We start from the raw sequence: 11,561 nt of genomic DNA, 5'->3' as shown, positions 1-11,561 counted from the left end.
CACACTTAAATAATTATCGAGCACGCGAACGTACCTCGAATATGATCTCAAAATCACCACGACTGCACAAAATCACTCACTTGGAAGTCTCCTACAACCCAAAATTACAGAGAGACATTAATACCTATTCACAATAAATTTTCAGCAATATATATACACTCTTTGAAACACTTTTCAACCTTCTAAAACAAGCTGAAAATTAATTTAAACCACCTACTTTTCTTCCCAATTAATGGGTTATTAAAAATCCTTTCTTTTTTTTTTTTTTTTTTTCAACAAGAGCAAATCATTCATAAAATCAGAGTTTACAACCTACAAAACAAGAACTAAAACTTAAAACATGGCTTTTAACACTTAAGCCGTTACAACAACTTTTGAGACTATAGACGAAAATAAACTTGAATTGGCCGGATAAGTCGCAGATTAGGGACTCCTTAGAAACCAAGGAGCAAAAACATACTACACTCCATAAAGAGAGCAACGGAGAGGATCGAAATTGTTTGACCATGGGTAGCAAATCCTTACGTGGCGGGATCAACTCATCACCAAGTACGGTCATCAAACGGGTCACTTTACCTAGTGACCTTCCAATCAATAGCTTTCCTTGTTGGCAAGAAAGCTTTGACAACTTCGAGGCTCGAGAAACCCCAAAACAAAGTTTGGGCGCCTGCTTCAGATAACAAGAATCAAGAGTAATGATCACAAGATTCTTTACATCTGAGGGAACAGAAACCAAACCAGAACTACTCCAACAAAGAACACACTTCACCTTAGCCAAGGCCAACTTCTTGTTCAAACCCCCAACAACCGCACCTGTAACCTCTCTTACCACAATAACCACACCACAATCCTTAACACAGGATCTTAACTCCCACTGCACACAACCATCCAAATTACTATAGCCAAAACAACTAAATAACCCGGAAAGCAACCGAAGGAGGCTAAAACATACCATAACACAAACTAAGGAAAGTAAACTCTAATAAATACTAAGAACAAACATACTTAAGAAAGGGAAAACCAGAGGAGGGCACCGTCCTAATCGAAACCCCGAGACCACTCACACAAGGAGCCTCGAAACCCTAACCCTAACCCTAACTTCACCGTTTCCGTCACGAACCACTCCTGACGGCGGCGTTAGGCCTAGCCCTCTAGCGTAAGGACCCACGAAACCCTTACCCTAACTTTACCGTTTCCGTCACGATCAAACTTACCAATGACCTTTCTGACGGCGGCGTTAGGCTTAGTCCTTAGGCCACTTTGTTTGCCAGCGATGTTCTTTGACCGTGAACCACCCTCTCAAAGGTGGGTAATAGGAGGCTTCTCTAGGACGACTTAGCCGTGGATTGTGTCACCACAACCCCTTCAAGATTGAAAAATGAGGACTTAAAAGATGAAAAGAGGGGGACGGCTAGAAAGAGAAGACGGAGGAGAAGAGGAGGCGAAGCCTCGCCGGCGTCTACACCGACTTGAGGGATGAAGGCAGAGGAAAGCAGCGGAAGGTGAGGAAGGCTGAGAAGTGAATGAAAGGCGGAGAAACGCCGGCTTAGAGGGATTGAAAGAAGGAGGAAACTCGCCGGAGAAATGGCTGCGGCGCCGGATCTCCGACGAGCACCTAGGTTTCCGAGGGGTGGGCTGCTTCTGTTAGAGGAGAGAGAAGAGAGCGTTTTTAAAGTATACTTTGTTAGAAATCCTTTCAAGAAACATAATTCTAGCCTCACATAAAATGTTCCAGCATTATAAAAACTCTTAAGCTTTCTGTAATTTAGTTTAAAAACATTAATTTCAATAGTTTTAACCAACTACAATCAAATTCCATCAATAAACATTAATTTAGAAACCTAGGGTTTTAATTTGGGGCTTTTTAATTCAAAAGCCAAATCTAAAAATTATATTATATATATATTAATCATGATTAAAGCATCATAAAATCATCACACACACCAAAATCAATAATTAAATCAAGGTTGGATTAAATTAAAACAAGAGATTTTTTTTTGATACACACAACCGCACGCACGCACAGGGGAGGGGGCTGCTGCCTGCGGTTGCTGCTGCCGATTGTTGCTGGTGGCGGTGGTCGGCCGGTGGGAAGTGGTGGTGGTGGCGGTCGACCACCCTAGTGTGCGTGTGTGTGAGTGTTTGTGAGGGAGAGGTGAAAAATTAAGGGAGAGAGAAAGAGATTTTACCTTTGGGTATTCTCCACCTTGGCAAAGTTTAATTTGCTCATATGATGGGTATTTGTACCATCTCTCAAAACCCTCCTAACTTAAATTCCTTTCTACCCTTAATGATTCCTACTCCTTTTCAAAATGACATTTGACTTTCTTTAAAACTCCATTAACTTTAAAATTTCCTTATAAAAAATAATTATGCCCCAATGTTTCTAATTAATAAAATAAAATATTTTTAAAGCAATTAAATGAATAAAAATGGAATTTCAATTAAAATAAACCTTTTTAAATTATTAAAATACCATAAATAATTGATTTCGAATTATTTAAATACTTCATAAAATAATGTTTTAAATTAATATACGTAAAAAAATACGGAGTATTACAGTCTACCCCCCTTAAAAAAAGTTTCGTCTCGAAACTTGGGTAACGAAAAAACAACATTTTTCCTTACTTGTGTAATATTGTTGTACTCTTTTGACATAGTTTTACTTTTAATGTCTCTTTGAAATCAAAAGTACTCGAAATAACCGTTAAAAATGTGCAAAAAGCACGAAAATAACTGAAAATAAAGGGGAAAAAGCGCGAAATTCTACTGCATTCTACCCCCTTAAAGAAAACGAGTTACTTCCCCATAACTCAACATACCTCAAACAACTCAGGGTATTTCTTTCTCATCTCATCCTCAGCTTCCCGAGTTGCTTCCTCATATTCTTGGTTAGACCATAACACCTTAACAATCTTAGCTTCCTTGTTGCGTGTACTACGCACTTTACTGTCAAGGATCTTGACAAGTCTTTCCTCGTAAATTAAAATTTTATCTAACTCAATTGTTTCCGGTTGTAGCACATGTGACTTATCAGGTATATACCTTTTTAACTAAGACACAAGAAATACATCATGCACCTTACTTAGCTCCATAGGTAAGGCCAACCTATAAGCTACTTTGCCTATCCTTTGCAATATCTCATATTGACCAATATACTTTGGGCTAAGTTTTCCTTTCTTCCCAAATCTCATAACACCTTTCATTGGTGACACTTTCAACAACACTTTATCACCAACTTCAAACTCTTCCTCTCTTCGCTTCAAATCTGCATAACTCTTTTGACGGTCTTGTGCTGCTTGAATCTTAGCTTGAATCTCTTTTAACTGCTTAACTGTATCTTCAATCATTTAAGGTCCTAAGATCATTGTTTCACTTATGTCGTTCCAACATACCGGGCTACGACACTTTCTTCCATATAATGCCTCAAATGGTGCCATACCAATACTCGCATGGGATCGATTATTGTAAGAAAATTCAATTAAGTCCAAGCTATCTTCCAATCCCCCTTGGAAGTCTATGACACAAGCTCTCAACATATCTTCCAAGGTTTGAATAGTTCTCTCAGTTTGTCCATCTGTGGCAGGGTGAAATGTTGTACTCATCTTTAATGTTGTACCAAAGTTTTCCTAAACACTCTTCCAAAACTTTGAAGAAACCTAGAATCTCTATCAGACACAATAACCTTTGGAACTCCATGTAACCTCACGACATTCTTGATGTAAGCTTTTGCAAGTTGCTCCATCTTCCAGGTCTCCTTCATTGGTATGAACACAACAAATTTGGTAAGTCTATCCACCACGAACCAAATGGTATCATTTCCACTCTTTGACTTTGGGAGGCAAGTCACAAAATCCATCGAAATGCAATCCCATTTCCACCCAGGGATTTCCAATGATTGCACGGTTCCTTGCGGTCTCTTGGCACTATTTTAACCTTATGACAAGTTAGACACTTTGCTTCTAATTCCGCAACTTCATTCTTCATTCTGGGCCACCAATACATCTTTTTCAAGTCTTTGTACAGCTTATCCCCTCCAGGGTGAACTGAGTATGGTGTATTGTGTCCTTCCTCCATCAATTTTCTCTTTACTTCCTCACATTTTTGTGGTACACACCATCTACCTTTGTACCTTGGACTCCCATCTTCATGAATTTTGAAATCTATAGCCTTTCCTTACTTTATTTTCTCACGAATCCTATCCAACTTTACATCTCCTGCTTGATTTTCCCTTATCTCATCAAATATTGTTGGTTGAATGCTTAGATTCGCAAGTATACCTGCTGGTACTCCCTATTCCACCACTTCTAGGTTCATTTTCCTCATTTCCCTACACAATTCATTAGCCACTACCAAAGTGTTCAGTCTATGACTGGTTTTACGACTTAGAGCGTCTGCAACTACATTTGCTTTCCCTTCATGGTATTGTATGTCCAAATCATTGTCCGTTGCAAATTCTAACAATCTCATTTAGCGTGAGTTTAGATCTCTTTGGGTGAAAATGTACTTCAAACTTTTATGGTCAGTATAAATTCTACATTTCACCCCATACAGGTAATGCCTCCAAATTTTTAATGCAAAAATGATTGCAGCTAATTCTAAATCATGAGTAGGGTGGTTTACTTCATGAGGTTTTAACTGTCTTGACGCATATGCAATCACCTTTAATTTCCATTTTGCATAAGCACACATCCCAAACCATTCTTGGATGCATCACTATATACGTCGTAGATCCCACTATCATCTGGCAATGTTAGCACTAGTGCTGTAATCAACCTTTGCTTCAACAGTTGAAACGCTTTCTCACACTTCTCATCCCACTCGAACTTCTTGTCCTTCTTCATTAGAGAGGTCATAGGCTTAGCAATCTAAGAAAAGTCCTTCACAAAACGCCTATAATACCCTGTTAAACCCAAGAAACTCCTAATGTCAGACACCGTCTTTGGCGTAGGCCATTCTTTTACTGCTTCAATCTTCGCTGGATCCACTTCTACCCCATCCTTGGACACAAAGTGACCCAAAAATGCTACTTTCTCCAACCAAAAATCATACTTGGAAAACTTCGCATAAAGCTTGTTCTCCCTTAAAGTTTGTAAAACTGGTCTCAAATGTTCCACATGTTCTTCTTTATTCTACGAATACACCAATATATCATCTAAGAACACTACGACAAACTTGTCCATAAAGATTGCTGGAGCATTCGTCAATCCAAATAGCATTACTGTGAACTCATAATGTCCATACCTTGTTCTAAATGTAGTCTTGGGAATATCCTCATATGCGATCCTCAACTAATGGTTTCCGGACCTTTAATCAATCTTGGAAAACAAAGATGCGCCCCTCAATTGGTCAAATAGGACATAAATCCTTGGTAATGGGTACTTGTTCTTTATGGTGACCTTATTCAACTCCCTATAGTCAATACATAACCTCATACTTCCATCCTTTTTTTTAACAAACAACATTGGAGCTCCTCAAGGCGATGCACTTGGTCTAATGTACCCCTTTTCTAGTAAATCCTACAGTTGCTCCTTTAGCTCACTCATTTCTCCAGGTGCCATTCGATATGGTGCCTTGGAAATTAGTGTTGCCCCTGGGACCAATTCTATTGTGAAATAAATTGCTCTCTTAGGTGGCATACCTGGAATCTCTTCTGGGAACACATCCAGAAACTCATTTCATGTCTATGTTCTCAGGCTTAACTGTCTCTTCGTGGTTCAAGTTCCTTACACTACAAAAATATATTGGATGTCCTTTCTTTATATACTTAGCCAAATTCATCATAGAGATGAAACTTGGGCACTTTTCTTCACCATGCTTCCAATGTGTTACCAGCTCACCCTCAGTTGTACTTAACTACACTTTCTGCGATCGAGAACGAATCTCCGCACTATACATGCTCAACCAATCCATTCCCAAGATGTTATCAAAGTCACTCAACGAACCCTAATTCAAGGAGGTCAGACAAAAACACCTTTCCTTTGATCACTAATGGCACATCCTTAAAGGTTTTAGTACACTGTACTACCCCTCCCATAGGAATAAATATAGATACTTCTATGACATCTACGGTTTTCAAACAGTGTGATAGCTTTGAAACAATGGCTTTTGAGATGAAAGAAAAAGTTGCACCAGAATCAAACAAAACTTTAACAGGAATAGAGTTAAGAGAAAAAGTACCAGTAATAACATCCTTCGTAGTATCAGCTTCATGCCTACTTATCATATTCAGCTTTGTTGGAGCTCCACTCTTCACCTGACCATTCCCATTGTTGTTGGTTTTCACCCCACTTTGCTGTGCTCCTTTGTTCCCTGCTTAGTTGTTGCTTCCTTGAAAGTTCATTTGAGCCCCTCCTTGATAATTGCCCTGCTAGTTTCGGTTAGAATCTTTTGAGAAGCACTCATACTCCCTATGTCCCAACTTGTTGCAAGCACGACAAGTAACTAGGTTACTCTCGTAGTCTCTTCCAGGGTAATTATTCCTACACCTCTTACAAAAATAACGCCTTCCTTCCATATTATTTCCCTGGGTAGAGTTCTTAGGCCCTTTATTAAAATTTCGTCCACCTTGACAATTGTTATTGTTGAAGTTGTTGTTGTTGTGGTGGTATTTCTACTTCTTAAAATTGTTCTGGTTACCTTTAGGGTTTCCAGAGTTCTGTCCCATCTCTTTTCACTTTTCCTTTCCTTCCACCTAAGCTAATTCCTTCTTTTTCTTCAACTCCAAATCACAAAGGTGTGCAAACCTCCCATAAACTTCATCCAAGGTTTCGAACACTTGTCCACACAGCTTTAGTTGAAGATCAGTACATGGTCAATCCACTCTCAAACTTCCTAGACTTCGCCTTTTCTGTAGCCACAAATTCTTTGTCAAACCTTGACAAATTAATAAACTTGGTATAATACTCAGTGACATATCTCTGTAGGGTTTCGTAGTGACCCGACACTACGCGGAAGGGAACCCCCCAAGACCCGCCCCTTAATTAAAGCAATTAACAAGCATAATAAACATAATTAAGCAAGACTAAGAACAAGAATTATACCTTTGTTGCGTGCTTCGCTCCCGAAGAGCTCTTACTTCAAAATCCCGAAACTACGAGATCTCCGATGGATCGTACCCTCGACCCGACCCGAGCGTCCCAAGTCTTGAAGGTTAGTCAAGACCCGGACAAATAAAACTATGAGTTTTACGAATCAAAGGTTTACTCTAATTACAAGAGTTGCCTTTTTAATTCCACTTAAGGTTGTATCTTCCCAATACCCATGCCTTTGGTATTTATAGGGAAGAGCACCCTTGATTTCCAATCTCCCATCAATGTGGGAGAGTTGGTAAAATCAACAATTTATTTAATTCCAAATTAAATAAATAATCAACTCAATCACATTTTGACAAGTGGCACAATCACATGCTAATGAGTGATGGCCAAGGCTAGGTGGGGGGACCATTTGCCTTGCTTCCCAAGGCCCTTGATTGGTCCCCACAAGCAAGCGCAAAATCGGCACAAGGAGGGCTGGCTGGCTGCCAGCTAGCGTGCCAGCTAGCACTGCCTTGCTGCCCAGCACCTCCATCGCACGCACAGCACGCATCACCCAGCCCTCCCAGCACTTGCGTGCTGCTAGCGAGCCACGCCTTGTGCTGGGCGCTGGGCGCTGCTGCCAGGGCATCACACACACTCACGCACAGGCATGCGTGGTGCTGCTGCCTACCCTATCTCCCACATGCTCGCATAGCCAGCATGCGTGCTGCTAGCGAGCCACGCATGCTGGCCCTTTGCCTCGCCAGCCAAACGCACCAGCCATGCACCACGCACCAGCCTCGCATACACTCACATGTTGCTGTTGCTGCGATGCCTTCTACGCACACGCACACGCACACAAGGCCTACCATGGTGTTGTGCTTGTGCGAGGGGCCTGCGATGGTGCCTAGCACCCAGGCACGCATGCTGCGATGCAGTGCCATGCGAAGGCACGCATGTGCGCAGGCATGCTTGCTGTGATGATGCAATAGGCTAAGGCACAAGCACACGCACACACGCACTGGCCTAGCCATGCGATGGTGCTGTGCTTGTGCTGCGATGGTGCGATGGGCTGCGATGGTGCGCCTAGCACACCTAGTGTGCTTAGGCTTGCGCCTAGCCATGCTAGGTGCATGCTAGCTCGAACTAGCCTAGCATCCACATGGTTAGACCATTGTGGTGCTACGGCTACGCTCGTACTTGTCGCTTATGATTTTGTGACACTCGGCCTCGACGCCCTAGGCTCGATATCCGACGTCTGTATTTGTAAAACTCTGTCGACTCATTAAATCCTTTCGGATTAATTTGTCGTCTCGGATCGGTGATTCAATTGGGTTCGACCCGAAGGGTTCAGTTAAGATTAAGCTGTAATATCAATTGTACCTTGATATTACTGATCGGAAGCTGCCTCCACCTAGGCATTCCGATCACTTGATCTTACTGAAGAATTAACTCTGTAATAATTCTGAACCCTCTATCGGAAGAATACACTTGTTGGAAGGACACCATTCCTTTCAATCTCCCATTGCTAGGTTGGAAAATTCCTCAGCCTTCTGTTTCTATAAGAAACTGGGATAAAACTTATCCCTAACCTTCTCCTGAAACATAGTCCAATTGAAACCAGGTAGTGCTTTGATGGTAGTCTAAGTTTGTTGCCACCAAAGGTCAGCTTCACCCTTGAGGTAATAGGTAGCGCAACCCACTTTTGAATTTTCTGGGCACCCTACTGCCCTAAACAGTTTCTCAAACTCCCTTAACCAGTTTTATAATACTATTGGGTCTGGTTCGCCTTGATAGGTTGGTGGCTTGCTTTGCGCCACCTTCTTGAACAACTTTCCCTAAGCATTTCCATTGTTGGTCGAGTTCCTTGCTAGCTGCTGGGCGACCACTACTAATTGCTTTACAACCTCACTCAATTCTCCTCCTTCATTATTGTTCCCACTTCCTCCTGCCATCTTTCTTCTCCTGAATTAGTACAAAGGGGTCTTTATAAATTATGGTCATGGTTAGCTCTCAAGTTAGACACTCATCCAACTAACTTATACCATTCACACACCCACATTTTAATTTAAGCTAACAAGTTGAGGTTGCAAAATTACAACTCCCAAATCTTGCAGCTTGTTCAACCAAATTTTTGATTGCTAACCAACCATACATTTAATAAAAAATCACAATAATAAATAAAAATAATTCCCATGGTTTCCCAAAGTTTGTTGGAATATTTGAGTAAGAAATGGCTCATTGGAGTAGTGATATGAAATGAATGATTTGAAAATAAAATGAATTATTTGGCAGTAAAATTAATTATTTGGCAAGGAAATGAATAAAATTTTATTGCTAAGAAAGAAAAATGATTGGAAAAATAAAATGAAATGAGTTCGAATAACCTACGCAACTCAATAGGTTTATTGACTTACTGTGGTCATGCCACTTATTACTTTACTGAAAAAGGAGATAATTAAAACTGCGGAAATGAAACTAAGAATCCTAAAAGAAATGAAACTATAAAAATCTATTCCTTTCGAACATTGTCCTTCTTGTCCTTTAATTGTTTGTAGTTTCCAGGATCCAATTCAGGGTCATCTTCCTCTTCCATTGGTTCAGTTGTCTCTAGATTTTGCTCTACTTGAATAAACTCTTCATCTTCCTCGTCGTCAGATGAAATGTCAATAATGATTAGAGTTAGGGGTGGATTTAGATTCGGGATTTCCATAATGGAACTATCAACAGTATGATTACTCTCATCCATAAGCTCTCCTTCCTCTTGCCCTCCATTTGTTCCTGCTTGATTACTCTGTGGTGGGGAAGAATTTCTTGATTGATTTCTAGTGGAAGGGGAATCATTCCCTATTGGGTTATCATAGTATGTAGTAATTTGGATATGGAGTATGTAATCGTTCAATGTGATGTTTCTCAACTCGAACGAGGTAAGAAATCAGGTATCTGTAGTCAGGGTACCACTGTCCATAACAATCTTTGTATTTGGAATAGTTGGGAATGTCCCCAAGTAAGTAAAAATCATCAAATTTTGCTTTGACGGCAAGATATGGGGGTCCATTAGGAAGACAGTGAATTATCATAGCTGAAACACGATCAGGAAGGTCATATTGCTTGTCTCCTAGGACATCGCTCATGTGTGAACAATAGAAACGGATCTTCTTGACATAGTCAAAGAGATGTTCATAGTCTTTCTTAATTAGGGTACCGATTTGTGTATTTTCTAGGAAAGATCGGCATCTTGTAAAGGAAAAGGCTTAGGAAAGAATTCCCTTCCCCAAAGAAAAAATAATAAAAAATAAAATAACACAGTTCTTGCATGAATTTAGGTTCAATGTTCAATCAAACAATCTTCTTATTTCTAACCACATGATTACATGCTTCCACATCATTCAACTCATACGATCAAACATCACAACCTAAATATTAATGCATACAAAAATATGAATTATTCTAACTTATATGCCCCAAATTCTTTCCTACCCAAGCTCAAAAACATGCTTTTAAAGCTCTTAACACATAATTCTTACCTTAATCCTTCGCTTTCCTACAAAATTGAACAAACTAAAAATATTTTTGACTCCCCTTTTTTTAATAAAAAAAAAAATATTTTTGGTCCTCTAAAAAATAATTAAATCATGTAGAATAAAATAAAATAACTTTGTAAAATAACTCATTATTTTAAACACTTGGCCAAGTTTAAAACAAAATAATTTAAAACACGTTTTTGGCTTTAATGGTAATAAAAATCTCAAAAAGCTCCCAGATACCACTTTGTAACACCCTAGAAATCTCTTTCCTCTAAAATACCTGTTTTGCTCTTTCTAAAATACAAAATAGGAAAATCTAAGACATTATCGCTACCGTGAAAACGACTAAGGCAATTATGAAAGACACACAGCGGAAAACTTAGTTTTAAACCATTCAAAACAAGTCAACTCAAAAAGTCAAATCAAAAGAAAATAAAGTCAAACGAAAGTCAAATAAAGTCAACCTACAACTTGGAACCATTATAAGCCCTTATCAAAACCCAAAACAAATACTAAAACCTTTTTGTTAGTCTCACAAGCAAATATACAATAATCAAAGCAAATAAAACACATCATATTCCTATGGAAACTAAACAAGATTCGCTCTTCACTCATACCCATCATGAATATGCTTCATCACTTAAAAAGTTTTTCATTACTTTGTCCCCTCTACTCGCCATTAGAAATGGGTCGTCGTAGGGCCAAGATAAAGACAAGGCCAAACAAACATACAAACACACAATCAGCAATGCTGAGTACACAAGCGTAACAGTCCACACTAACATGCTTTCATCCTATCAACACACCACTTACCTTGTTGCACCTACTTACAAGCATACAACATACAACACAATCAACCAATAAATAAATAAATTTCTTATTTAGCTTGATTACGCATCGAACGAGTTTCCCCCTAACCTGCCCCAATAAAGGGGTACTAACACAGGAGCTAACCGTGCCAGTATAAAAGAACCACTCGTAAGTGGCGGAATTCCTGTGCATAATAAAAAAAGAAAAT

The 11,561-nt window shown here is 39.6% G+C and overlaps 2 protein-coding genes across 2 annotated transcripts; both read right to left on the bottom strand.

The window, feature by feature from the left end:
• Positions 1-298: 298 nt before the first annotated feature.
• LOC110728660 lies at positions 299-3,605 on the bottom strand. The gene is made up of 5 exons (XM_021908304.1): positions 3,443-3,605; positions 3,160-3,340; positions 2,823-3,045; positions 577-874; positions 299-312 (listed from the first exon to the last, which is right to left on the bottom strand). The coding sequence occupies exons 1-5, from the start codon at positions 3,603-3,605 to the stop codon at positions 299-301; spliced, it is 879 nt and encodes a 292-aa protein (XP_021763996.1).
• A 2-nt stretch (positions 3,606-3,607) lies between these two features.
• Positions 3,608-4,844, bottom strand: LOC110728659. Its single transcript, XM_021908303.1, has 3 exons — positions 4,725-4,844; positions 4,281-4,330; positions 3,608-3,791 (listed from the first exon to the last, which is right to left on the bottom strand). The coding sequence occupies exons 1-3, from the start codon at positions 4,842-4,844 to the stop codon at positions 3,608-3,610; spliced, it is 354 nt and encodes a 117-aa protein (XP_021763995.1).
• Between the last annotated feature and the right edge of the window lie 6,717 nt (positions 4,845-11,561).

The sequence above is a fragment of the Chenopodium quinoa genome, unplaced genomic scaffold (genome assembly GCF_001683475.1).
Source record: "Chenopodium quinoa cultivar QQ74 unplaced genomic scaffold, ASM168347v1, whole genome shotgun sequence".
Taxonomy (NCBI): domain Eukaryota; kingdom Viridiplantae; phylum Streptophyta; class Magnoliopsida; order Caryophyllales; family Amaranthaceae; genus Chenopodium; species Chenopodium quinoa.
Note: the sequence above shows the minus strand (reverse complement) of the source record. Positions and strands in the feature narration are given on the sequence as shown.